This window comes from Phaenicophaeus curvirostris, chromosome 10, assembly GCF_032191515.1.
Source record: "Phaenicophaeus curvirostris isolate KB17595 chromosome 10, BPBGC_Pcur_1.0, whole genome shotgun sequence".
Classification (NCBI taxonomy): Eukaryota; Metazoa; Chordata; class Aves; order Cuculiformes; family Cuculidae; genus Phaenicophaeus; species Phaenicophaeus curvirostris.
Genome location: NC_091401.1, coordinates 20,966,680 through 20,994,523, shown reverse-complemented (window position 1 = coordinate 20,994,523; position 27,844 = coordinate 20,966,680). Strand labels below are relative to the sequence as shown.

Below are 27,844 nucleotides of genomic sequence, written 5' to 3'. Positions count from 1 at the left end.
GCATTTGTGTTATGTGCTGCAGCATCTTGGCCAGTAACCAGCGTTCATCCCCTGACAAGTCAGCCAACCTGTGGAAAAAGCACCATCATGCTTGAGAGTACCACAGGGTTTGAGGCAGGACCATGGCTTTAATGTTATTTCAGTTTTAACTGAATCAAGGCAAACCTTTCAGTTCTCGGGACTCAAACATTTTAGAGGTATGACCCAAGACCGTGGATGTGATTCAGTGTTCTCTGAAAACATGAAGAGTGGGGACAGTGTGGTGGGCTCAGAAGATATTTGCAATATTCACTGCAAATTGGTATGTACCTACATATATCGCCTGTCAGAAACACAGATAACAACCAAAGTGCGTCATCATCTGCCAGCACAGGACAGTTTCCAGGCTAAGCAGCAGCAGGAGATACTGTTGCTCCAAGTGGTTGTTTCATGAGACCTTGCTGTGAATTATTCAGTCATCAGCTGAACTTCAGTGCCCTCAGCAGGATGCTGCCAAGAGACCTCACACTCTTCAAAATACTTTTGTCTAGCCATCAAAATCTCAGTTCTGCTCTGTTCTGAGTCAGCTTCAATCAGCTGGTTTCATCTCCACCTGGCATCACTCAGTCGTACTGCTGCCTCTTCAGTAGTGGTGTGATCACGTATAATAATAATGGGTAAGAATAAAGCTATTGAGCTACTTTCTGAAAGAAAAGTAGACATTTCTGAAGGTGGTACGTGCCTGCTTTATCTTTCAGCTGACTACTGTGATCACCCACTGCTGCAGGGCTTTGATTTTAATGCACTTATGCCTAAACAGGCAAGTAGAAAAAAAACCCAAACCAAACCGAAAACAACCAATAAACCAAAATGCACACACGCACACAAAACTCATTCCCAAATGCAGAAACAGTCTTGTGGTTTAGCTAAATATATCAATGCTTTCTTCAAATAATGTTAACAGAGAAGAGCAACAAAGCTGGTGAGGGGCCTGGAGAACAGGTCTTATGAGGAGTGGCTGAGAGAGTTGGGGGTGTTTAGCCTGGAGAAGAGGAGGCTGAGGGGAGACCTCGTTGCTCTCTATAACTACCTGAAAGGAGGTTGTGGAGAGGAAGGAGCTGGCCTCTTCTCCCAAGTGACAGGGGACAGGACAAGAGGGAATGGCCTCAAGCTCTGCCAGGGGAGGTTTAGGCTGGACATTAGGAAAAAATTTTTCACCGAAAGGGTGATTGGGCACTGGAACAGGCTGCCCAGGGAGGTGGTTGATTCACCTTCCCTGGAGGTGTTTAAGGCATGGGTGGACGAGGTGCTAAGGGACATGGTTTAGTGTTTGATGGGAATGGTTGGACTTGATGATCCAGTGAGTCTCTTCCAACCTGGTGATTCTATGATTCTATGATTCTATGATCGGACATGCAGGAGGCCTGGGCCGTGAGTTTCTGATGTCAGGCAGCCCAGCTGCCCACCCAGCAAACCCAAAGGAATCAAAGTGTGCCTGCATTCAACGTCCACGCTCACAGATCTGGTACAAGTGCACCATGCCAAGCGAGCCAGGTTGCCCTGCCCTGCACCAGGGTTGCTCCGCTTCCGTTTGAGATGGGAATTGTTATAATTGATTTAATTCTGTGAAGTGTCGAGCATCTGCTGCTCCCGCTTTGAAGGCTGCAATTGTCTTTGGTGCAATGTAATTTTGTTTAATTTTGTTCTGCGCTGCTCTGGTATGTGTTGCATGACCCAAAGCACACATCCAGTTACAGGATCAGGCCAACAGTAGAATTATCTGCTTTGCTGCTTGATCGGACTGAATTTCCCCAAATACCACACAATTAGCCCACACGGTGGAGGCAGGAGTAGTCTCAGACTTTTTCTAGAGTATGTTTATTAATTGATGCCTTAATAACAGCAAAGTATAGCCCTTGTGAAGTGCAGCTCTCAAAGTTTGCACTTGAAGTGCAAATCGACAGGGCAAACTGACTGGGCTTTTCTCTTGGGGTTTCAGCAGTTAACATAAGATAGCCCAGTAGGAGTTCTGTTTTAATAAGATAAAATACTGTGCATGTCAAGGAATAACTGACAGCACTGTGTAGTCCCTGCATTAAACAAAGAAAAGCTTTGTCAGCCTTTGAAGTCACCTAGGGTTAAGTAGGAGAAGTCCTTTCTTGTATGGTGTGCCATACGTGCTACTGAAGCATAATAAATAAGAACATAAAGATTGGAACCACATGCTGCTGTCTCTTCCTTACAGCTTGATAACAGCTCTCTCCCAGTACAAACTGAGCAGAGGCTGAGGGATGCATTACAGTTTTATATCAGCATGTGGCACTTCACAGTTTTTCTGGGACAGCACATCCTTGGAAAGTGGTGTAAGTCTGAGATCTTTCATATGCTGGAGAAGAAGCTGCAGTCTGGATGGGATGAAGGGAAGAGCAGCGTTCTGATTCTGAGGAAACAATCATATGTAGTCACAAGCTGAGCATGAGTGCTGAGAGCAGAGAAGCCAAAGCAGATGTTGCAATGTGCTACACTAGTGCCTTATAGAATCATAGAATAACCAGGTTGGAAGAGACCCACCGGATCATCGAGTCCAACCATTCCTATCAAACACTAAACCATGCCCCTTAGCACCTCGTCCACCCGTGCCGAAGATCCCTGTTTGCCTATATCCACAGTGAATTTCCCCGCCCCTTGTAGCCAAAGCAGGCAGTATTGCTTTCTGTTAGATGACTGAATTTATGCTTTAGGAAAAGGCATTGAGTAGACTGGGACAAAGAGCCTGTGCATGAAGAAGAGATAGGGCAAGAAATTGTATTTCAAAATTCTGGGAGATCAGCAAGAATGGCCCTCTGATCTTGCTTTATGCTAGATTATTTCCATTTTCCTTTGTCCACTACAGAAGCACAAGTACTAGCTTGTGTGAATCCATTCTCTCTCCTGTTTTATGGCTCTTTGATATATTGTTAGCTGTGTTTTTCTATGCAGAAGTCTGTTGCTTGTGTAAAATGGGTCATGTTTTGCTGAGATTCACATACCAGAATTCTGCAGGCTTAATCCTTGAAGTAACTTTGGCTCTAAAGCGTAGTCACAGAGTGACATGTGACAAAGCATCCATGAAAAGATGAGCAGCACCCCATGTTTTTAGATCTCTGAGCTAGAGTTTATACAAAAAAAAGAAGTGAGAACTTGGCTAAAAAAGGATGTTTTGCCTTTTCAGCTTGTCCAGATGGATTCTTTGGGCTTGACTGCCACCAGGTGTGCAACTGCAAGAATGCTGCTGGCTGTGACCACGTCCTGGGAACGTGCCGCTGCCTCCCCGGCTGGCTGGGAGAGACCTGCGAGCAGCGTACGTACAGCCTACAGGCACATCCCTGTACACAAACCCTTTCAACACTTAACATGGGTTTCTTCTGGGAGTGTAGGATGACCTACCAGGGTGCAATTTTAGATGGGTCACATTCCTTTCAAAAGATGCCAAAAAGAGGGAATGATTTTTAGTAGCTGTGTAAATAATCAACTTCATTTTTTTAACTGCTGTTGGCACTGTCAAACATTATAAGCATCAATTTTTAAATAGCAGAGCTGTCTCTTGCCATACGATGAATCTCTACTTTCATACAACATTAAGAGATGATATGTTGTGTATCTGCTTCTGGTGTATCTCACATACTTATCAATTATAAAGTGACAGATTACAAGTGCACAAAGTAGAAAAATCAGAATTGGGGTTATTTTGTTATTTGAGCAAGAAAAAATAGTTTTCTAACTCTTAGCGAAGTTGTGTTCTAAAAAACAAGTCAGTTTCCTAGATTTTCACAAGTATGGATTATCCTACAGCGTGTATATATAAAATTGGCTCTTCTGAGATATTAAGTTATTGTCTTTAGCATGACGTATGGAGATCTCTGAGCCTATCTGTGAAATCTAACAGTTACTGGGGGGCGAGGAGGGTGTTTAAGATTTTCAGGATTTGGCCTCTCAGCTTTCTTGTTTAACTTTAGGATGATGTCATAGTCTGTGCTTCCTTTTGAAAATATGACTGCTGTCTGCAGAACTGTGTTGTAGAGCTGGGGTCCAAAGTGGCTCCACAAGGAACCAATTGTCATTGTCAGTAAATGCTTTCATAAGACTTCTTTAGTCCATAGGTTGCAGATTTCTGCAATACAAAATTGGTTTAATTTAGAAAATAGAGAGAAATGATGCTTGTCTTGAAACAATTCTATTCTCCAGTCACATATCGTGTTATAACTGGCCCTCTTCGAGGGCTGCACTTGCTCTTCATAGTATTTTTCCCCTTGTTTGTACTCACCATGCAACACAGCCTGTCTTCTGGAAGGGTTTCTCCTGCAAAATCCCCTGCTTTTTTGATTTACAGGAGGGTCAGTGATGGTCTATCTTTCCCGTTTTTAGATATTTCTTCAAACATCCCACCATTGCAGTCCTTTTTGCCTCCTTATGGCCCCCCCTGTCGGAACACTTGGCTTTCTGTCTCTCACCATTTGAAGATGGTAGTGGTAATATTCCCCTATGGGTGTAGCTTAATAACCTGACCACAAAACAAATGCAGAGCCAGAGCCATATAGCCGTGCTGCAGAGCAGAAAAGATACTGCTGAATTGGTATGATGTTTGCTTTTTGGTTGCAGACCACTTTTACTGCCCTTCAGCCAAGCCACGATGTTAGCAATGTGTCACTTTGGCCCTTTTCCACTCCTTACACCGCATTAAGGATGGGAAGCTTTGTTCCTACCTATTTCATTAAATTCAATTAAGAAATGCAGCTCTTTGTCAATGGTCTCCTGTGCCTGCCCCCAACTCACACAAGAAAAAAAAACAGTGTATTTATTCTCTCAAGCTGCAACCATTAAAGCTTTATGCCAGGTTGATTTATTCCTCATGCTGATGAAGATGCCAAAGCCTCCAAGGTCTTCTTTGCCTATAAGTAAAGAGCAAGGTCAGTTATTGGTGCAAAGAGTAACCTCCTTATCTCAGCTAAACATTGAGTCTATTTTGATTTTAAGACTGGACCTTGGCCACACTGCTCCAAAGCTCTTCTGAGTTAGGTGGCTACAGGTCCAAGACACCAGCTCACTACTTCCCATCCTTGTTGGGTGCTTAATATTCCTCTTGCCACTTCCTGGGACTTGCCAGCTCTAGCGGTGTGAAGGACAGCACTCGTGTTCAAGTAATCAGATTGCAGGCAATGTACTGGAGGATATTGAGGAATAATTTTGACATCATGGGATTTGAATTGATCTTAAGCTGGCCATGCAGTGCATTTTATACACTGCTATCTAATTATGGGCAATGCAGACAGTAATGCCTTTTGTTAAAGCTGCCTAACACTTTCCATTGCAAGAATGTTTTTTTCAAATGCTTATAAATGGATTATATTATTCTGGGATGAAATCAGCCAAGCCAGCTCTGCCTCAGCTCAAGATTGTGTTTGGCGATGTATTTTTTTTTCTTTTTCAGGGGCTGGGGGGAAAGTGGGAGGATGTTTTGAGTGTCTGCTTAAGACATTTTAGATTTTACAAGGAAGAGATTTAAGAAAGTTGTATTGCCTGTGTAAGGTGAACTGTTTCATTGAGTGCTGTGCTGCCTCAGAGATACAGAAGTGAAGACTTGACGTTTGGTGTCTCTTTGTGCCAGACATCTAACCTTCCTTCATCTATACAAGTTCATCCACAGTCTGTAGTTTCCAAAAACAAATAAACAAAACATTAAAAAAAAACCCCTCATATTGTATATGGACTGTAGAAGCTGAATATGATTCAGCATCTGCATTTTACCTTGATTCTGTCAGTAATAAAAATGTCTCTTTCTGGACCTGTTGGTGCTCAGCAGGAAGAAGCATTTTCTTGTGGAAAAATGAGGCCAAATTGGTTTGCAAAATGAATGAGTATGGAAAGATCAGCTCTGCCAGAATCTCCGCTTATGGGAGCAGATGACCAGGGGTTTGACATTTCGTGATGTGTGAACAGTTGACTTTGCAAATTCCCTGTCCATTCAAAGTTGAAGCTGCATTCTGGGGAAAATAATCCACAGGAGCTGCATGAAATCAAGATTTCTGGGCTTTCTGTTGAGTCTTAGTGCCAATCATTTCCCTGTGCTCACTGACACTTTTGGTGGCTGTTGACTTCGAGTTTCAATGCTTTGGTCTCCAGTTTCATGTGTTCCTTATTCTGTGTGCAAAAATGTTTTCTAAAGACTGCAAATGAATAATCCTTCTATACTTACAGAGGAAGTGAGAGGAAAATGTTGAAGCAGGAACAATTCTAATGATTTTGTCTTTTCTATTGTTTCTTTCCTTTGCTCTTGTCATGAAGAAAGGAGAGAAGTCCCACTTTTTTGGTACATTCAGTTATAGAACCTCATAAAATAGCTTCAATATATCACTTATTATATTATTTTTCAGAAAAGTACTTTGATAGGCTTGTCCTTCAGAAAAGCTAAAAAGGAAGTTTGTACCCACCCAACAGAATAATAAAAAAAACTCGCTCAAAAAAAATCTACTTTCTTACCAGAATTTTCACTGGAAAGCTCTTTTGTCTTCTCAATAAGTGTAACAAGAGCTTTGCTTGCACACTCCAAAAGCCTCACACTAACCACTAGTAACCAATCAGGGGACCTGGTTATGAGCTGATTTTTCCTTTGGCTTGGTTATGATAGAGTTCTGGTCTGTATTGTGGAAATACTTAGTTCTGCTCCCCGAAGTGAGCCAGAGCTCTGTAGGATGGGCTGAACCTTTAACTTGGCAACCAGGGCTCATTTGCAGAACAAACTTTTAACTGTGATGGGACTGAACTTCTGCACTTTCTTGTGGTTTCAGTGTGGATGCGGTCCAAGCAATGACAAAAATGAACACTGCTGAAAAGTTCTGGGAGAAATGGTGTCTGTGAGCACTGTATCAGGAAGCTGAAAGTCCTCAAATAGGAAGAAGAGAGCTTAGAATGGGTCAGACACTTTCAACCAAGTTCCCCCTTCAGGCTGAGATGCTTTCATTCCTCTATTTGGTCCCCAGGGTCGTGTCCTCCCACAGAGCCATGTATTGTTCTGCACACTGACACCCCCGAAGCCATAGACGTTTTGGTGAAAAGTCATCATTTGTGTCTGATTCTGGGAGATGGCATGATCAGCAAGTGCAGGATGCTCTTCTTGATCTGGGCTCAGAGCCTTTTTACCGCTCTGATGTGTGCCAGCAGTGCTGTTGGGATGTGAGGCTCTGACAGATTTGTAAAAGTGGAAGAGAGCCTCTGCAAGACAGGCACAAAAACCGTGCAAGGAAGCTATCCAACTTCATCAAGTTTTTAGTATTTTGGGGGTGATATCTGAAGAAAGCAGGGTAGCAGCACTGTCAGTTTTCCACCATGTACAGCTGTCCAAATCTCCAGTGCAATGGAGACTACAGGAATTTTATCACTGCCATTTTTCACAGGCAGCAGCACTGAAAAGGGAGCTGCAGCAAGTGTACATTTGCGAGATGGCTGCATTAAGTTTCCACCTGGGAGCCAGCTGCTTAACTGAATGTGTTGAATATCACCCCTCTCTGACCAAAGAATGAGACTCTGGGTGAGTGAAGGCATCCAGCTGTGAAAAATGAACACTGGAAACAATGCAGTTGTCAGTTCTCTTACCAGGATGCAAATAAATACCCAGGCTGTCAAGCTGGCAGTTCTACTGGACCATTAGTTTAGCACAAAGACATTCTGCAGGGCAGGGAATGACAGCTGATCCATCACCCGAGCGATCCTGCCCTTTGATAAAAACCTCTTCAGAACGTGCTGTGATACCTATTTTTAAGCCGTGTTATTTAACATCAGGCATGTTTAATATATCGACTTAGGTGCCCTTATAACGTGAAAAGTGTAACACTGGCAGCTGGTTTCAAACTGATTTCCCTGGTGATGAGTTGTGTCTTGGGTTTGCGCTGTGCAATTGCCTCCTTTGATGTTTCCTAGTAGGGTTTTATGGACTGGACTTCTCTCATTGCAGCCTGCCAGGGGGACAGCTACGGGCCAGACTGCAGCCACACGTGTCACTGTCACAACAGAGCATTCTGTCATCACGTAACTGGGATGTGCCTTTGTACCCCAGGCTGGAAAGGAGACACCTGCCAAGAAGGTACAGCTGGAAATAAAAACGGCAGACAGAGGGTTATAGGAGGGGAAAAATAAAACTTCTGCTCAGAAGGGCTTCATTAGTTTTTCAATTATCAGTTCATTGCCCTGTGTTGTCATTGGTTTTGTATCTGCATAACGGGGTTCTGTCCATTGAATAAATCTGTGATGCTGTGTTGCAGCAGCCAGGCGTACAGGAGCTGAGGGGGCTGAAACTGAGCCATAAACTGGAAAGAGAGCTGCTTTTGAAGGCTGTCTGATTAAGGGAGAAAGCATCCATGAAATTCTCATTTATGACACTGAAACAAAACTGTTTCTTTTCCATGGCCTGCTTTACTGTCCTGTGCACCCAACTGATCCACATCATTACCATACGCTGTCCCAGACATAGGCTAAATCCAGAACATGTGAAAGGCATTGGGACTTCTGGCCTTGGCAATTAGACCAATATGCGTGACTCGCGCACAAGCCCAGCTCCAAGGAGTCTTAAGGACAAGGGCTGGTGAAGAAAGGCTGCACTGAGGCTTATGTTACACATCCTAATCCACTGCATCCAAGCAACAAGAAAAAGGCTGTCCATCCCCATTGCAGAAGGCTCCATTTTCTGTGCCTCCGCTCAAGGTACCTGGCTCTATAAGCAGTGCCATGGAGCTGGGGCTGTGGGGTGCTTGCTGCTGCAGATGCTCCTGGGGTTTGGAGTCAGTACCTCCATGCAGGTAGTGGCTGCCAAAAGGGTGGTTATGGAAAGAGGATGAAAGCTGACAGGTGTAGAGGAACACAGGAATGAAGTGGGTCCACCTTTAAATCCTAATACAATGAGGGAATAAAAAGTTGAGAGGCACCAAACTGTTCTTCATGATGACACGTACACCGTGACCTAAAATTTTCTTACTTGCATGAAGGCCTCAAATACAAGACCAATGTTAAAAAAGTTGTCAAGTATGAAGACATTGTCAAACGTACTTGTGTTCTTAGGTGATACCTTGAGGGATTTCTTTTCTCTTTGGAAGTAATAAGGTAGAATAAGTGTGTGAGGCTGGGTGGGGCATCTTGTGGTGACTATGCTTTTGCAGAGTGAGAACTTGCTCCTGTTACCATCTTGAAAATGTGCCACTCTGGCACATGAGAGGTATGCATTTTTTATGCCAAGAAATGAGGTTCTACCCACAGGATCTGGTTGTGATGGGAATTAATATACTCGCTTATTTAAAATTACATAAACTGTAAGATGTCATCAGCCAGCTGTGGGTAGCAAGATCAGTTAGAAAAGGAGCTGTGGTTTTAATAGGACTGTACAAAGAAATACTGAAAACAGGGAAATTGATAACTCCACTTCTAGAAGTTGGGAAAGCTGACAGGGATCAAGAGAACTTTTTTGTATGTGAGGACAAAAGTCATTTGGGGGAATCATAGATAATTAATTTCAGCTCCTGTTTTCTTCCCAGAGCAAACACTGGTCTATATAATTCCTTATCAGCTGCGTTCTCATTTTTGCTCTGTTCTACCTCCCACAACACCTCCACGATCACCAGCGTGAGAGGGGGTGTGTAAGCTGGGAAGGGTTGTGTTTAACCCCTGTCCTCCCCCTGCTCTTCGTAATAGAAGGCTTTTGTCTTTCCCCTTCTTTGCAGCCTGTCCTCCTGGATGGTATGGTGCAAACTGTCTGCAGCGCTGTGTCTGCCGTGGCCAGGCGACGTGTGACCCTGTGACGGGCAAGTGCCTATGTCCTCAGGGTTGGACAGGGATAGCATGTGAGCTGGGTGAGTCTCATCACGTCCTCCACCACCTCATTTCAGTTGCTCTGCAGAGATATTCCGTTCTGGTGAGGTCTGGTTCAAGACAGCCCAGGAAAGAGATGGAGGGGCTGAAGAAGTTGGGGTTGTTTAATCAGAGACAAGGAGACTGATGGGAGATATGGTATTGGCACTTGAACATGGTGCTAGAACCTTGCTGGACAGAGGAGAACACTAAGCTATACTCTGTCACCTGAGGACAGAGAAGATAAGTGATGAACTCAAATTGAGGAGAAAAAAATAATAAAATCCTCTGAGAGGGAGACAGTATATTTGTAGATAATTTTTCAAGGGTGGCTTCAAAATCTCTCCCACTGGAGGTTTTTTAGGACCAGCTTGGGTGGCTCACTGTATTTCCGAGGCATAAGTGTGTTCTTCCTGGAGCCCCTCCAGTCTGGTCTCCCATCAGCCTCTGTCATCTCTTTTCAGAATGTGGGGACAGGAGGTACGGAGAAGGCTGTGAGCAGAATTGTAGCTGCCACCATGGGGTTTGTGACCAGCACTCAGGGAAATGCATCTGCCATGCTGGCTGGACTGGAGACAACTGTGATGCTGGTAAGGGCAGTTCTTTCTGTGAATGCCTTATTTTAGCACTCTCTCCTGTAATCAGCCATTTCTGCCTTCACAATATGAAGTCTGTTTCTATTTTGTGTCTTAATTTTCCAGTATTATATAGGCCAACAAGAAATAATGCCGATATGAGCACTGATCGTGTGTCTCGGGAGCCCCGCAGGCAGGTCTCTGCCCAACCACAAATACATTCACTTGTCCAAATCATTTTATCTCCTCCTACTTCTGTTCCCTGTCTGCTAAGAAAATGAAGATATTTCTCTGCCTTATGGGTACAAAGAAGAACATATGAAAGGCAGTAAGTTGTAAAGAGAGTTTGCTAGATGCTGCTGCATCTTTTGTGGGTCATTGTGGAGAGCTCAGCAAATTGGACTGTACTGGTTCAAGTTGTACTGATCTTGCATGTGGTGCAGATTGCCCAGATTTGACATAGCTGTCTGGCATGTTTGGAGCTATGTAAATCCCTGCAATAGAAATGTCATAAGTGGTAGATATCGGATGACTTGACATATGCTTTCAGCTTAGCTGCTGAGGTACTGTGATTTTTGCAAACCACAAGAAATTTTCTGATGCCTCCTGGGATGCTGAGGACTCACGAAGCCTTGGACACCAGTATGACCTGTAAAGCCTTTACGTTTTCCGCCTTCCTTTTCTTCAGGCCTCACTTTTAATTTGATCGCTTTGCAGGAATCTGTGAGGAGGAAAGCAGTAGGTGGACACGGCATATTTTCCCTGCTCAAACAGCTGTCCCTTTGTGCATAACTATGTAAAAGTGAACAGCATCACCATCTCTCTAAATGCTGAATTTGCACTCTAGACTATGACAAAGTCTTTGTAAACTTTCACATGCAGACTCATTAACAGCCAACACTAAATGCTTTTAATATGTTTTGATGATATTTTCTGGGTATGCAGCCTTCTAAATATGCATTGCCATGTGCAAGAACAACAATATTGGCTGATTTGCCAATGACAGGTGCTTTTCATGCAGCAGGAAGAACTGTTGCTGTCTCTGCCTCTCCTTACAGCGTGCCCTCCAGGATATTTTGGCAAGCAGTGCAAGGAGCAGTGTGATTGCGTTCATGGCTTGTCCTGCCACCATCAAACTGGAGTGTGTCGCTGTGAAAAGGGATGGCGAGGGAGGCACTGTGACAAACGTGAGTGTCTGCTGGGAGGAAATTTCAGGTTGCGTGCCTTTCTCCTGGATCTGGAGCTGGTGACAGGATTCTTTTATTCCCGCGTTGCTTTTTGGGGGTGGTCTGGAAGAGTTCACAGGGGTGGTTGCAGAAGATCTGTCAGAGGGGATAGTTTTGCACTGTCCTGCCTGACTCCTGCCCCACACGCTAACAAGGATTGGTTGAACTGTTGCAGCCTGCTTGCCCGGCCGCTACGGCACGGGTTGTGCCCAGCGGTGCCGGTGTCCCATGGGTACCCCCTGCCATCACCTGACAGGCGAGTGCGGCTGCCCTCCGGGGTTCACTGGCTACGGCTGTGAGAAAAGTAAGTATCATAAGAATGCACATACTTTCTTTGTAAATTAAATAAGAAGTTAATTTTTTAAATAAAAACCCAATGATATAATGAATGTGTAAAGATGGAGGAGGTTACAACCTCAAGGCAGTGAAGATGGACAAGGGCTGCATGGTAATCACCCAAATGGTTTGACTAGTTCTGACCTGTGTGCCTGGCACAGTTTGGGCTGGCGAGGTTTTCTGTCTTCAAGTTTGAAGGTTTCAGGCTGGCATAGAGGTGCTAAACTGGATAAAAACAGATTGAGGAGACGCCTGCTGAGCTTGACTCCTGCCTGTGGCCGTCACTGTGCTGTGGGTACAGCAACAGCTCTGCTCTCCGTTGGCTTTGTCCCTCTGAGAGACCATCAGTTCCTGCTGTCAGAGCTCATGGAAATGTCATTATCTAGTTTTTTCTCAATGTTGAATTTGGCCGTCTGGAGCTGTCTTTGAAAGCAGGCTCATTCTGAGGCCTCAGCTGCCTGGTTTTGACTTAGATCTTGCTTGCAGCATTGTGCCTTAGCGCTGCTTTAGCAAAAAGAAAAATAACAAGAAGAACTAAAGGAATTTACATTGGTGTCCCATATCCTCCTCTAAAGGACTCTAAATCCTGGCCCACAATCAGAGCAACTTAATGAAAGTGAGATGTAAGAATTAGACAAGGAAAGTCCAGAACCTGTAGGGAATGTGGCCGTCAACAGGCAAAATGAAACCTGTAAAAGTGTTGGTGCTGTAACAGCTTTGCAAGTTTAAACTCCCTGCAAAAGGTAGAATGTCTTTATCCACCTGCCTGGTCCCCCGTGAATTATACTGTTATTTTAGTCAATTTTACCTGACATTTCCCTATGATTTTCTCTAGTGACAAGAAAATTGTATCTGGCCCTTGACAGTTGGGCACAAATTGACTGAACGAAACAAAATCAAGCAGCGAAGTAACCCCCAAGTAAATGTAATAAATCCTAAGTCCCAGAGGAGGGTGTTGTTCTGTAGGCAGGGATTTTATTTAATAAATTTGAGCTCACTCTTTGTTTGAGTCCTATATTTACCAAGACAAATTTAATTTATTGGTTTACATTTCCTCTTCCCTAAGCTTGTCCACCAGGCACGTATGGTAAGAACTGTAACCGAGTGTGTCAGTGCTCTGAGAATGAGGAATGTCACCCGGTGACTGGCGACTGTGTGTGCTCCCCAGGCTACTTTGGGGCCCGCTGTAACCTCCGTGAGTATCAGGTTGGGGCTGCCTGTTTTCTGAGCGAGGACCGAGTTATGCAGAAGCATGTGCTGATGCTTTGAGTTCATCTGTGTCAGTACCTGGTCAGTAATGGCCTCAAGCTCCACCAGGGGAGTTTCAGGCTGGACATTAGGAAAAAAATTTTCATGAAAAGTGTCATTGGGCACTGGAACAGGCTGCCCAGCGAGGTGATAGAGTCACCTTCCCTGGAGGTGTTTAAGGGATTGGTGGATGAGGTGCTGAGGGACATGGTTTAGTGTTTGATAGGAATGGTTGAACTCGATCCCATGGGTCTTTTCCAACCTGGTGATTCTATGATTCTGCCCTCAGCATGGACTGAGAGAAACTAACCATAGATTGGGTCAATTTACAATAATAAAAATACCTGTATTTTTTTTTAATTTTTGTAAAAAAGACTCATTTGCTAGCTAAATTCTTTTCAGTTTCATGCCATGCCGAAGAATGTCAGTATCATTTTCTACATTTATACTTACCGTCTTCAGCTGCACCTGGGTATTGTGTAGCTCTTTCATTTCCAAATACCTAGGCCAAAACACTTCCCGGAATCTGTGTGCTCAAGCAAGAACAAATGGTTATTAGAAAACAACAAGCTGCAATTGGCAATAAATCTAAGTGATTCATAAAGTCACTTAAGTTGTAGGGCCTTCAGAGGAACAATCAAATTAAACAACTCGTTACTTGGGATTGAAAAATGGTGACTAGTGTAGAGGACAAAATGCCAATTGGCTGAACAGTCCATCATAAAAAATATTCCCAGATCCACATGCCTCATGCCGGTATTTTAGAACATCTGTAAAGTTGTTACTGCTGGAATGTGGCAACTGATAAGAAACATATACCAAAGTATCCGAAAAAGGAGACAGTTAATTACCTTTTTATTTACAACTTTAATTTTGTTTTTACTCCATGGCCTGTAATAGTCTTATTTAATAAATAAATAAATAAATAGGCTTTGTCTTTGGCAAATGCTGATTTTCCTTTCTTAGGAAGCCAGTGTGACTCTGTTTGGTCGACTTGATTTTCTGGGTGATGATTTGAATGCAGCAGCCAGCTGTGATAGGTACAGCTCTAGTAAGGGTTAAACCTTTGCTTTATTCCTCGAGCAGAACTAGGAAAGAGGCTCGCTTTAGAGAGGGACATTTGTCTTACCGTCATGTCATCAGAAGTTATTCTTTAAAATATAAATGTACATGTAAGGATTGAGTCTGTCCTCTTTTGTACATCAGTTATCATTGTAATTGAGATTGAAATCCAGCCTTCAACATCTAGGCTAGAGCCATCTGGATCCATTATTCATTATATTATAATAAATATTATATTAGGGCAGTAGTGAAGACCGAGTATTTAACAGTATCATTTTAAAGGACTTAATCATAGTTAGCTTATTAGTGTTACATAGCAATCTTTCAGTAGTCATTACAAGTGCATATAGTACTAAATCTCTATAGATTATAATAAATGTCTTCGAGCTTGCTTAGATCCTTAAGATTCTTTTACTTCAGAGTTTTAAAATTTAAAACATTAAGAATTACAGTAAAGTTCTAATATAAAAGAAATTACTTACAAAATGAAATCTGTGTTTTGTTGCATTGAGAGGTGGTTTTGCCATGGGCTCCTGTGTAGCTAGGATTAAAACTACAGCATAGGAGACGTGGTCATTCATAGTGCTGTGTTGTCTTAGGTTCCAAAAATACACAGTATCTTGCACAGCACATTCTCACTGTTTGGCGGTTTGTTAAATATTTACTGGAGAGATAATAGCATGGTGGAGGTTCACAGGGGGAGAAAATTCGTCTTGTATCTATGTGGGGTTGTTTTGCCTATAATCCCCTATGCCACTGTGACCATTGCATAGACAGGTACAAAAATGGAAGGAAAACAGTTCAAATGTGAGTTATTTTTAGCTTTAGGTCAGTGGAGTGAGAGATTGTGGTCCTGATTCTGAACTAACTGTCTTGTAACCAAGTATAACTAGTGTGACTTCGGAGGGAATACTCCATATTCTTGCCATCCTCACTACAGAGAGAACTGGGGCTGCTCCAGGATGAAGAAGCTTTTGATATAATATTAAAAACAGCATTGGGAGCCACTCCCAAAGACATGAAATGGGCTTCAGTCCAGTCAACATGTGGTTGGATGCTGCTGGAAACGGTTTCTGGCAAATATTACTATATTTATAGTACTGTGAAAAAAGGTTCAAGAAAGCATCTATAAAAGGTGTAGTTGGCTGGGAATTCAAATTTCCAGGAGCCAAGAGCAACGAGGCTTTCATGTTCTCAAATTTTGGAGTGAAGAGCTGAAACAGTCTCTTGGCAGGATCCAAAGGAAGCAGGCAAACTAGCAATAAGGTTCCCATCAGTTGTCCATAACTCAGTGGACGGGCAGATCTACTTGAGTGAAATTATGAGAAAAAAGCTGTGAGCAGTGTTGTAATGGATAGAAAAACCCAAGCTGTCTCTGTGACATTTACTGGGCTGAGTGGACCCTGGGCCAGAAAGATTTCACCAGCTTCCCCTTCAAGCTGTAGGTAACAGGATGCTTCAGAAGTGCTTTTTTGACAATGCAATTAATAATATTGTTAAGAAAAGCCCTAGTGTATGTAGTTGGTATGAAAAGATTTAGGAGCTTTTGGTTATGGTATATCCACCCAAACCAGAAGGAAAAATCAGGAAATGAACTAGGAATCTGGCTGCCGCTCTTGTCCTTCTCAGACAAAAGCCTAAGTCAGATGCACAGGAAAGTGTTAAATTAGAAAATGTCTTTATGAGATAACGGGTGGTTAGAGGCTAACCCTCTTTATAAAGGCCGAGCCTACTAAAAAGGCAGGATATTGTGCAAATTGTCCTGGCTATCTGCATAGACTTTCTCCTGCAAAGTAGTAACAGATGGAGTGGCCTTGTTAATAATCACATGAACGCTGCAGCTGATGCGTTTGCTCTTCTTGTGCTGCTCCTTGTTAAAACCAAAATAAATAAAGTGCTGCAAGGATAAATAAAATGGCAAGGGGGGAATTACTGCATCCTTTCCACTAATGGAACATCACTTGCTAGTCTTGAGAGGGGGAACAACTCTGAAAGCTTTGCCAGGGAGAAGCAGTGTGTTTGGGAGTGTGGGAAACAGAATTAAAAAAAAAAGTGAAAACCAAATGACCAAAAGGAAAGGGAGAAAGAAAAGAGCAACTGACTTAAAATCCAATTAAATAATTGAGTCTGGGTGGGTCCTTAGCATCATCTGTTGGTGGAAAAGAATTAAATGTTGCAGGGATCTCCTTGATGCCAGAGTTTGCACATGCAGCAGATTTTCTGTATTGACAGATGGAAGCGCTGATGATAAGTATTCATTGAGAAGAAGCCATGGTTAAGAAGGGCTGGGGAAAGTATCTGCATATTGTAAACCTGTGTATCTGTTTAGTCCTGATGATCTGCTATGCTGATTCATGCAGAAGCCAATTTTCACTTTTATTTTAGAAGTCATCCCTTTAAAGCTTTACCATAAGCTCTCCCTCTCTATTGAATAGTTCAAAAAATCCAGCAATTTCTCCAGCCACTCAGACCATGCTGTTTTGCCTTCAGAAAAGACATAAAATATATAAAGTTATTTATGTCCAGATTGCAGGAGATGTGTTGCTTGGAGACATGTCCAAATATATATTCAACCAGATTTCCAAAAGTAGCCATAGGCTTTCCTTTTGGAAGAGAAGGAGAGAAGGAGCAAAGAAATACATAGAGGCAGTAGCACTGCTGTAACTGTTGAATGATGGTTCATTCATCCAGGTTCTCCCGCTTCCATTACACTGGAAAACTGGAAGAATAACCTGCATTTCCAGAGTTCAGTGGTAGCATGCTGGAGGAAGCCCTGACAGATGGAGGCAAGTGCCTAGCAGCTCTGCCCGGCTCTTTTCCTTAGTTCCTCCATCACTCTAAAGAAAGAGCACCTTGAAGACATGAGCTAAGCATGGCAAATGCATTCATGTCTTCTTGATCTTGTATTCAGTGCTCCTTCACTTGTTCGATGTACAAAAAGAAACCAGAAATAGTCACTACCACCCTGAAAACCTTTTCATGGACAGCTTGTTGCCATTACAGCAACATTACATTTTTTTTACCCCTCAGAGAATTTTTCAACTCACATGTAAAGCATCTCCCTCTTGTGTCTATCTTCTGAGAAGGTGTCTTCTGAAATTTCCTGTTATTGGCACGTACATATTTTCAGAGTCTTCCATCTGCAGCCCAGTAGATGTGCCAGAGCAGGGAAAACTCCAGTTTGGAGTGAGAGCAGATTATAGAGGAAGGAAACTAACTCCAACTTAAGATTTTTTAAAAGATGAGACCTGCCCCACCATCTGCAGCTGGTCAGTTAAAACAACAGCTGGAAGGGGCTGAGATGGCTCACCACTTCATCACAGGCAAAACCAGGCTGGTGTTGCCCGAAGAGGGACCAGGACCCCATCTCTCCATTTCTGCCACAGGAGGGAAAGAGGGGACAGGTTGATTTGGAATAGAAATCTGGGAGGAAAACCTCTGAAGGACTGTGCTTGATTTTCTTGCTGCTGCTATGTGTGAGGAAAGGGAGTAACAGGCAGGGCAAGGAGCAGTCAGACCAGACTCAGCAGCAGCAGTCGGTCCAGCTCTCCAGGGGTTTGATACTGCAAATCAGTGCTGCCTTGCTGTACCGAGGAGTACATGGCTCAAGGCAACCATCTGCTTGTCAGCGCCTACTCCTGGCCCTCTACAAGCGAGTAGAATTATAAAATGAAAATCTAATTTTGGTTGAAAGAAACAAAGTGCTTATGACATGAGACACAATGGGCCCAGTAGCAACATAGTCCAATTGTTATTTTGTTCTTTTAAAACAGGGTGTCCAAAAGGTACTTACGGTTCAAACTGCCAAAAACCTTGTAAATGCATGAATGGAGGCCACTGCGACCCTGTAACAGGAACTTGTGATTGTGCACCTGGTTTCATTGGAGCTGACTGCAGCAAAAGTAAGCCAACATTCATGTTCTGCTTCTTTCAAAAAAACAGCAGAGAGAATAATCTGCATAAGAGCTTGTCAGTAAAAAACCAGACAGGTCCCAGCTACCCCCTCCTTGAATCGTAAGTCAGGATTCCAGCTTTCTAAAAAATCTCTTGCAAAATATTTTCCCTCTCTTCTGCGTGCATAGAAGCAAGGATACTCATCCCAGGATTACAACTTGCTTGCGCAAATTTATTTCTAGAGCCAGCTCAGCATGAATTGCTCAAGTTCCTTCTTCCTGTCCAAAATTTCTAGGCTGAGAAATTATCTCAATATTTTGCTTCACACTATGGTGCCATTAGTTTCAATAAATGGGAAAAAGATCAAGTTTTGTCATGGCAAAACTGGTAAAGACCATAACGTCTCTGTTTCAGAGCTAAGTTGTGTGGCTAAATTCCTGTACTATTTCTAAAGCTATAATCTCGATGAAGTTCTTTTCAGCTTATTCACTGAAAGACAACACTTCAATGTTTTGTAGCCTATAGCTTTGCTCTTCAGCATAGCGTCACATCAGTATTAAGGAAGGATAAGCAGCTGATATTTCAGTTGTACGTTCACCCTTTTGGTAGGAAACTTACTAGATGTTGCACTGGAACCATGGATTATATTTATAATATCAAGTAAAGTTTCAAAGGGTGAATCAGTTATGCCTTTGGATGGGTTTTTGTTGCTTGCAAGCACATTAGCTGGAATGAAAGTGAAGCCAACTCTACCTATAAGATCCTGCCTAAGTTAAAAATGAAAACTGACATTGGATACCTAGGGTATTTAACAAAAGGCTGTTTTTTCTTCAGGTTGTCCTGAAAATAGGTACGGGAAGGACTGCACCCTGTTCTGTGCATGCGGTAAAGGTCAGTGTGACCCACGGACTGGCAAGTGTACCTGTCCTCCTGGCCAAATGGGACCCAGCTGTCAGCAAGGTAACAAAGCGGGACCCAAGGTCATCTTGTCAGTTGGGTACAGACTTAAAACAACCAGCAAATAAAACTTGGTGCCAAACATTGTTTATGGCTATGTTTCCCAATGCCTTTGCCTGATAACTTTGCAGTTTGCTGTGCTCAGCCTCTGTCCTCAGCCCCTGTCGCTCCCTGCTCTGTCACCTTGCCTTTATCCCACCCCATCTCCTGCCCCCATCTTGCTGCTCGACCACACTTGTTGTCATTGCAGATTTATCCACCAAACTGAAGTGACTGTTTTCAGACACTGTTGTCCAAACAGCATAAAGACAGAGAAGAGGGTAGTTTGTACCACACAACAGTAGCAGTGTGGTTGAGTGGGACTAAATTTAGAAGCAAATTGCTTGAACTGAAAAAGTGAAGGCAGAGGATTTGTTGAAGAGAAGGAGTTTAGAGATGGGACCACCAAATCAGGTTGCTCAGAGCCCTGTCCAACCTGACCTCAGTTGTTTCCAGGGATGGGGCATCTACCACCTCTCCGGGCAACCTGTTTCAGTGTTCCATAAGCATGGAGTAGCCTCCTGCAGCCCTAGGGAGACATTAGACACTTGGGACACTCTGTGTGGAACATCTGTTTCTATTTATTCACCATCACCTTCATCCTTTTTTGGGGTGCTAATTTTATTTTATTTTTTTTTTCAAACTTTGTTAATTCTCTGTAGTGTGTCCCCAGGGACAATATGGCCCCAACTGCCACCTGACATGTACCTGTCAGAACGGTGGTATTTGCAACCACGTGGATGGCAACTGCACTTGTGGGCTTGGCTGGACAGGAAGATCATGTGAGAAAGGTAATTTTCTGCTTTGATGATAATGAACATGTACCAAGCAGGGGTTTTCAGTGTCTGCACACCCACAAGAGGGACAGTTTTTGCTTACATAGACTCCCTCCCAGCTACATTCACCTCTGTATCTTCTCTCACACAGAACTGTCCCTAGTTAGAGCTTTAGGTCTTTCTTTCAGAGACAGTTCCCTTATAAGTCCTGTTGTGTAACTCTCATAAATTCCTTTGAACAGAATCATATTTCTTCTGCTCTTCAATTTTTGTGTTCTTTTCTTCATGGGAATATTGTTTTATATTTTCTTTAATGCGCTCCTCCAAGGTCAGCAGAAGCCTGCATCTCCCTCCTCTCTTATATTCTTTCTTGTTATTCTCTTCTCTTTGACGCTGGACTGCAGCTGAACTTCCCTGTTAGTACAGCTCTGACATCTGTCCAAAGCAATAGAGACTGTCTTGGTGTCTCACCTTTATTTCTCCGTGACAACTCTCCCTTACGCAAGACAAAGCACACTTGAAATAAGCTCAGTTTTTGCTCCAGAAACCGTCCTGCCAGACCAGGAGTCTTTTTGTTTCTTTCCTTTCTGTCCATCTCCCAAAAGTCATTCTGCATTTCCCTGTTGCCATTTCTCTCTCCAGATTTGAGATATCCATGTAGTTATGGACTTAAATTTGAAATGGTATGAAATATAAATAGTTAGCACTGAGTTGTTAGTTCTGAGTTCACATTCAAGACAAATGTCATCATTGCATTGTAACTGCCATGGTGCAATCTTCCCCAACACTCCCAGGCCCTCATTTACAGCCTTTCTGTCCCTGACATTTGTAGAATATTCACCTCAAACTCCCTATGTATATTTAGCAAGAACTGCTTGTTATAAGGGAGTGTTCCTGTATAAAATTATCATATAGAAACGACACTTGTTTAGCAGAATTCTTCAATACAATTGTTTCACTTTGCACCTGAGAAGACTCAGAGACTGAGTTCATGCATGTGTGTGTGCAGAGGAGGAGGAGGGGGAAAAAAGGAAAGATGCTAAGTACATGGAGCCACTCACAATGTGAATAACACTGCTGGCAGGCACGAAGAAAGTGCACTTTTCCAATAACTGGCAAACTTCATGTTGGACAAACCACCTGTGTTTGTCTCTCTCTGTTCCTTAAAATCTCTGTAACCACCCATAGACGGGATTTGGGTTGCAAAGCCAGTGTGGTCATGCAGGTGTTGCCACATGGAGTAGAGGATCCTGGCTGCATCTCATAAATGTGCTTAGATAAAACATCTCTGATGTCAAGCACAGGGGGCAGACATGCACACATTGTGTAAGGGACTGTGTGTTATGTCACCAGAAAGAGCTTCACTGTTTATCTTTTGACAGACGGAGCCAAGTTATTGGAAATTTGAGTCTTGATTTCCACAGCAGTGTGGTTTTGAGTGTGTTTTGACTAGAAATCAAAGAGCTAATCAGGCATCCTGTTTCCAGTGATTAGATATGATGTTCTTGAAAGATTTTGTCTGACATTTGCAGAGATATGAATCTGATTATTTGAATGTCCACACTCATTTAAGTTGGTCTGCCCTGATTCAAATTATTATAGCAGTGGGAAGTTAACTTATGCAGAAATGATGCATAGGTTAATTATATTGGCACACTTTTGCATGACTTGACTTTCAGTAATTTGAGATGTGCTTAGTTCTGTAAAAGCAGATATCATTATATATGGAAAGCCTGTTGCTATGTGTGAAAGAGAGATCCTCCTGATTTTATTAGGAATTGGAATAGTATGAACTCTAATGATAACAGAGGAGGAAAGGCTTCACATTTTCTTTCACACTTTTGAAGTGCCTAAAAAAAATATTGCTGTAAATATCAAAAAAATACCATTTATATCATTTACTATGTGGCTTTACAATACATGGTGAGTGTTCAACACTGACTACATAAAGAGACAAATCAAAAAGGCAGCCTATAAAAACTACAAGGAATTTGATGTTCAAACATCTTCATAATATAAACGTTTTTTCATTTAAATATTTAAATGCATCATAGTTGTGCAGAAAGCTGTGTCTTCTTGACAAATATTCTCCTCAAGTCTGCAAGTTATTGTATGGGCGTCGTATATCAGCCAGGTAAACTATCACATAAGAGCTTTTCTGGGTGAGGTCAGTGATTGTTTTTTGGTTTGTTTGTCTGTTTTTCTGTCCGTGTCCTCCCAGCAGAATGTCTCCCAGGGAAATACGGCTCTGACTGTGGCTTGGACTGCTCGTGCCACCACAACAGCACCTGCGACAGGTTCACGGGCTGCTGCCAATGCCCTGAGGGTTACTATGGCCACTCCTGTGAGCACAGTAAGTAGAGGTACCCCAGGCAGCCTAAGTGGCTGGTTTTCAAGCAGTAATGGGATGTGGAGCTTCAGAATAGTAATGTAAACACCTCACCAGTTCAGTCAACATTTTTGGAGAGTCTTGCATCACCTAGCTGCTTCCAGATCTGAGTAACTTGTGTATTTTTTATTCTGGGGTGGTACAAGTTTAAAAGTACATGGCATTATTAAAATTAATGGCAAATATCTTTATTGGCTCCCAGGGAACATAACTGAGATTACAGAGGATTTTAAAGGGATGTGTATTTTTCTTCATACACCTTCCTCATTTGATACTTTATTTTTCAGAGTGTCCCCTTGGATTTTATGGGCTAAGCTGTCTTCACGTATGTGCCTGCAAAAATGGAGCAAGCTGTGACGCAGTGACAGGACAGTGCACTTGTCCTCTGGGTTATCATGGCGTTCACTGTGAAAAAGGTACTTGTCACCCCTCTGATGTAAAAGAAAAAAAACAAATGATAACCAAAATAAAACTCAAAAAGTCCCATGTCATTGGCCAAATATTTGTTTGGTTAGAGCAACTTCTTCCATGTTTTGAGCTTTATAGATATCTTGACACACTGAATTTGGGGTTGTTTACCTGTTATGTAGCTGGGTGTTCTCATTTCCTTATGAATTAGCTATTCTTTAATAACAATGAATGCTACATGTCACTTATTAAAAATAACTCACTTCACTGATTTTAAATTTTCTTCTAGAACTCTAAATGAGATTATTAAATAGGTGTATGTCAGACCTGTTGAGTGGTAAGGAATGGTCTTCTAGAGAGTTCTAATTAAAATTGAAAATAAGTGCCAGTTACATGTCTGGGACAGATTTACAGATACCTTTGATAGGCTAGATTAGATGAACCTGACGTAAGGGGAGTTCAGATATTAAGCCTATTTCAGTATGTTTGATTCTTCATTAAATGTGGCATTTACACTGGCTTAAGTGGAGAGTTTATGAGCTTTCCTCATCCTGGAAAAACTCCTCTGACTTAATGTACGTCTTAATGTGCATCTAAAAAAGTGCTTTTTCCTCTAGGCTGTGACAGGGGCTGGTTTGGAGAGAGGTGCCAGCATCGGTGCGACTGTGGAGATGCTCCGTGTGATCTGGAGACTGGGAAGTGCCTTTGCCCACCTGGGAAGACTGGAGTCAAATGCAACATTGGTAAGGGTAATCTATTTTAAGGGCTGGACTATGTATGGTTAAACCAATGCGATCTTTTGGTCTAAGCGAAATTGTGAAAGAACATTTGCTGGTATTTAAGAACACAATTGTTTCTAGCAAATTGGTCTTAGGGGTTATCAACAGCTTTATCAGCAGGCTGTACTTCTTGATTTAATCAATATTTAAATTCATATACAGATAGAAAAACTGGTTTTGGGTCAGCTGTAAAATGTCATTTGTCTTGACTTTTGGAGAAAATGCACTAGTCAAGTACATGCCAAGAAGCCCACAGTTTTGCAGATATCATTGGGAAGACTCCAGAGCACACAAATGGGGATAAATTGCCCATATGTTTTGTCTTATGGACGTTTGTGACCCTTTTCAGACCAATGCAAAAGTATATCGAGCTCTAGGTTTGCTTCCCAGCAGCCTGATCTAGTGGGAGGTGTTCCTGCTCATGGCAGGGGGATTAGAACTAGATGATTTTTAATGTCCTTCCAACCCAAGCCATTCGATGATTCCCTGGGAAGCAGGGAGGAATCCCTGCAGATAAGATAGCAGAGCTGCAGCAGCTATGCCTGCCTTTGGGGCTCAGCGGTAGTCACAGAACATTTAATCAAAATAAAATTCCCTCATTTGTAGCACAGGCACTTGGGTTGTGTGTTTGGGAAATGGTTGGCCTATGGCAGCAGAATTATTTTGTAACAAGGGTAATTTCTATAGAAAAATCTCCTGTAGGGAAAACCCATTACACAGCTGTGCCCTGATGAGATGGTTTGCAGGGCTGAGATGCAGCAATGGCAGGCAAGGTTCTTGAGTCAGACTCTGATCACAGTCATGATGGAGTAAATTTAGGGTAATGACTGGAATGAAAGGAATTGCAGTGGTTTATACAAGCATAAGAAGAGATTTGTGATCTTAATGCTGTGGAAAACAAGATAAAAGGAATGAACATCTATGTGCTACTATTGGAGGTTCATACCATGAACCGTCATCCTTTTGAGCCCTAGAACTGTAGTGGGGAAATATCACTTCTCCTTTTGTTCCAGGATAAGGCAGGAAACAGCTTTAAAAAGCTTGTTCTTAATGCACAGTAGTTGCTGGTAGCTTAAGTGCTAGTGCAACCTGGAAAGCTAAAACAGACAATGATTTGCTTCCCTCTCCATGCTGTCCTGTGGTCAGAACCCGAAGCTACCCAGTCCGCGGGCAGTGACCTTTCCAGGAAAATTTGAAGAAGGAGTGAAACGCAAGGGGGAAGCTCAGCACCAAAAATGAGAACCAAGGTTTTGCTTCTTGTAAACTCTAGGAGTAATTTTTATTTTCCTTAAATCAGCTAGGGCAGCCCCCATCCATGAAAAGCTGTTATGGGGTAGGTTTTATTTGCATTTTTATTTTCAATTAGACTCAGTTCATCTGTGATATAACTGTGAGCAGCTGTGACTGTGCAGTGGCCATAAAGATAAAAGGCCTGATTTTAATTTGAACTCTGGTAAAGCACCCATTAAACAGGCAAAATGTTAATTAAAAAAAAAAAAGAGAGAGAGAATATAACGGACTTTTATGGGTGCTCTTTTTCTGTAGTAAATTAACATTGCAGACTTTCAAACAGATGTCTTAAATACACATTGTTATTAACATGAAAATGTGGTATTACATAAATTAAAATCAGGTCCAGAGGTGTTTGAGGAGACCTTTTCTCATAACATTTCCTAATTGAAAAGGCCAAGCTCTGGGCACACGGGGAGGGTTCTCCCATGTGTTGGGGCTGCAGCTGATGCAGGGCGCAGCAGCACTTTTATTTACCTAATGGTGCCTATGTGAGAAAGCAAGCGCCTTGGTTATTCACAGTATTTTCCAGTGAAGCGAGGGAGGGAGAGCTATTGTTTACAGTGTATTTAGCACCCTGCGTTGTGACCTGCTGCTAACTTTTCCTTCATGCCTGTATTCTGAATGCAGAAAAATATTGCAATGGGAATATATCAGCCTAGGTATGTAGTGTATTTGTATTTGCGTGTGAGACATTTTGTGAGTTTGTCAGGAGGCAGAAAAATTGTGCAATCGAGTAAGACATAAACGTATATAGATAATGGAATCATTTTCATTTTCACATTCTTTGAGTGAAGGCTCTTTGCTGTCCCACACTGACAGCCAAGCTGTGCAGTGGAGAGCTGTAGGAGATAGTGTGGATCCAGGGTGCTGACAGTAACTTCTGTGAGCAAATCCCAAGATCTTTGCTGTTGGGCTGTCAACCCCTGGCTTTACATCAGTAATGATTTCCATTCTGGGAACTTCTTCAGGACAGCTGGGCTGCAGTTTGGGCAGACCATGTGGCAGACGAAACTTGAAGACTACAAGGCTTTCTAAAATGTCATGTTTTAATGTTAACAGATGTAAGTGTCTAAGCAGCTTCCTGATCCCAGAGAATAGGGAGACTACTAAGAAGCATTCAACCTCTTCCAAACACTTCTATTTTTTTTTTCAGAATGCAGGTCGAACCAGTATGGTCCTGACTGCTCCCTACAATGCCAGTGTGCCAGCAAATCCCAGTGCAATCCATACAATGGGAACTGTGTATGTCCAGCCACGTGGATGGGGCCAACCTGCAAAGAAGGTAACACCAGCTGGAGATGCACAGGCTTTCTCAGTAGAAAAAAATCATGCATTGACTGTGGTAATGGTCAGTGGACCATTTTTAGAGAAATATGAACCCACCACACAAACATGGTGCTCAGCAGCAGCCACCACCATGGTTTCTGTGTGAGGCAGAAGTCATCCTGCGCTTCTTTCTCTGGTGAAAAACTCAGAGCCTATGACAACAGTAGCTTTGCTTGGAAGGGTTGTGGTCATATCTGCTTCCCTCCTAAGGATCCAGGAATCTGATAGTGCAAAAGCCAGAGAACACTGCAAATGCTAGGAGTCATTCCAGGTGGTTGTGAGGTTTTGGCCAAGCCGAACTGACTTGGTGCAGTGGTTTGCCCTCAGAGCAGGCTGCAAACTGAATACCTTGCACAGCCTGCTCAAGGATTCTCAGGGCTGCCTCCAGTGCTGGTGAGCTGTGCACTCTTCTATGCCTGCCAGTGTGAAATCTTGCCCTGAAAAAGTTGATGTCTACAGGCTTTGTAAGATGAATAAGGAGGTTTACGGGCTGTGTGTGCCCTCACATTCATTTACTTTTTGTAGATATGTCAGGTTTTGAATCATAGAATCATAGAATCGCCAGGTTAGAAGAGACCCACTGGATCATTGAGTCCAACCGTTCCTATCAAACACTAAACCATATCCCTCAGCACCTCGTCCACCCGTGCCTTAAACACCTCCAGGGAAGGTGAATCAACCACCTCCCTGGGCAGCCTGTTCCAGTGCCCAATCACCCTTTCTGTGAAAAATTTTTTCTTAATGTCCAGCCTAAACCTCCCCTGGCGGAGCTTGAGGCCATTCCCTCTTGTCCTGTCCCCTGTCACCTGGGAGAAGAGGCCAGCGCCCTCCTCTCCACAACCTCCTTTCAGGTAGTTGTACAGAGCAATGAGGTCTCCCCTCCAGGCTAAACACCCCCAGCTCTCTCAGCCGCTCCTCATAAGGCCTGTTCTCCAGCCCCCTCACCAGCTTTGTTGCTCTTCTCTGGACTCGCTCCAGAGCCTCAACATCCTTCTTGTGGAGAGGGGCCCAGAACTGAACACAGGATTCGAGGAGCGGTCTCACCAGTGCCAAGTACAGAGGGAGAATAACCTCCCTGGACCTGCTGGTCACGCCGTTTCTGATACAAGCCAAGATGCCATTGGCCTTCTTGGCCACCTGGGCCACTGCTGGCTCATGTTCAGTCGGCTGCCAACCAACACCCCCAGGTCTCTCTCTTCCAGGCAGCTTTCTAGCCCGACTTCTCCTAGTCTGTAGCACTGCACAGGGTTGTTGTGCCCCAAGTGCAGGACCCGGCACTTGGCATGAGCACTTGGAGAGCATGGTAAGATGCAGTAAGCCAGATAAGTAGATAAAATACTGGAAATTAGATTTGGAGTTATTTGTGAGAGTGCTAAAGAGCTCAACTGCATTATCACAAAAGGATTTGGGTTTTTTTTTATATTTGGATAATTCCTCCTCTTACTGATGAGAATTTCACTGTGTGAAAGTTTCCTCCCACTTGTGGCTTAATCACAACAGGCTTGATGGTGAAAACATACAATTCTGCATTTGGTTTAGGAAACATTTTTGGAACTTTCCATTTGAGAGATGTTTTATTGTTTTCCTTGCTCTCTGCCTATGTGAGGAAAGCAGTGGAAATCAGTCCTCTGCCTTCTTTTGAGGAGTACCATTTATTGAATTATTTAAGTGTAAATTGGATAATCTA

At 42.9% G+C, this 27,844-nt stretch overlaps 1 protein-coding gene across 1 annotated transcript in view; it reads left to right on the top strand.

The window, feature by feature from the left end:
* Positions 1-27,844, top strand: part of LOC138724579 (multiple epidermal growth factor-like domains protein 6) — a 171,195-nt gene that overhangs the window by 142,765 nt on the left and 586 nt on the right. The window contains 14 exon segments of the mRNA XM_069864675.1: positions 3,191-3,319; positions 7,967-8,095; positions 9,723-9,851; positions 10,314-10,439; positions 11,483-11,611; positions 11,826-11,954; positions 13,053-13,181; positions 18,070-18,198; positions 19,025-19,150; positions 19,849-19,977; positions 22,187-22,315; positions 22,639-22,767; positions 23,377-23,502; positions 25,985-26,113. Coding sequence (XP_069720776.1) covers positions 3,191-3,319; positions 7,967-8,095; positions 9,723-9,851; positions 10,314-10,439; positions 11,483-11,611; positions 11,826-11,954; positions 13,053-13,181; positions 18,070-18,198; positions 19,025-19,150; positions 19,849-19,977; positions 22,187-22,315; positions 22,639-22,767; positions 23,377-23,502; positions 25,985-26,113 — 1,797 coding nt within the window.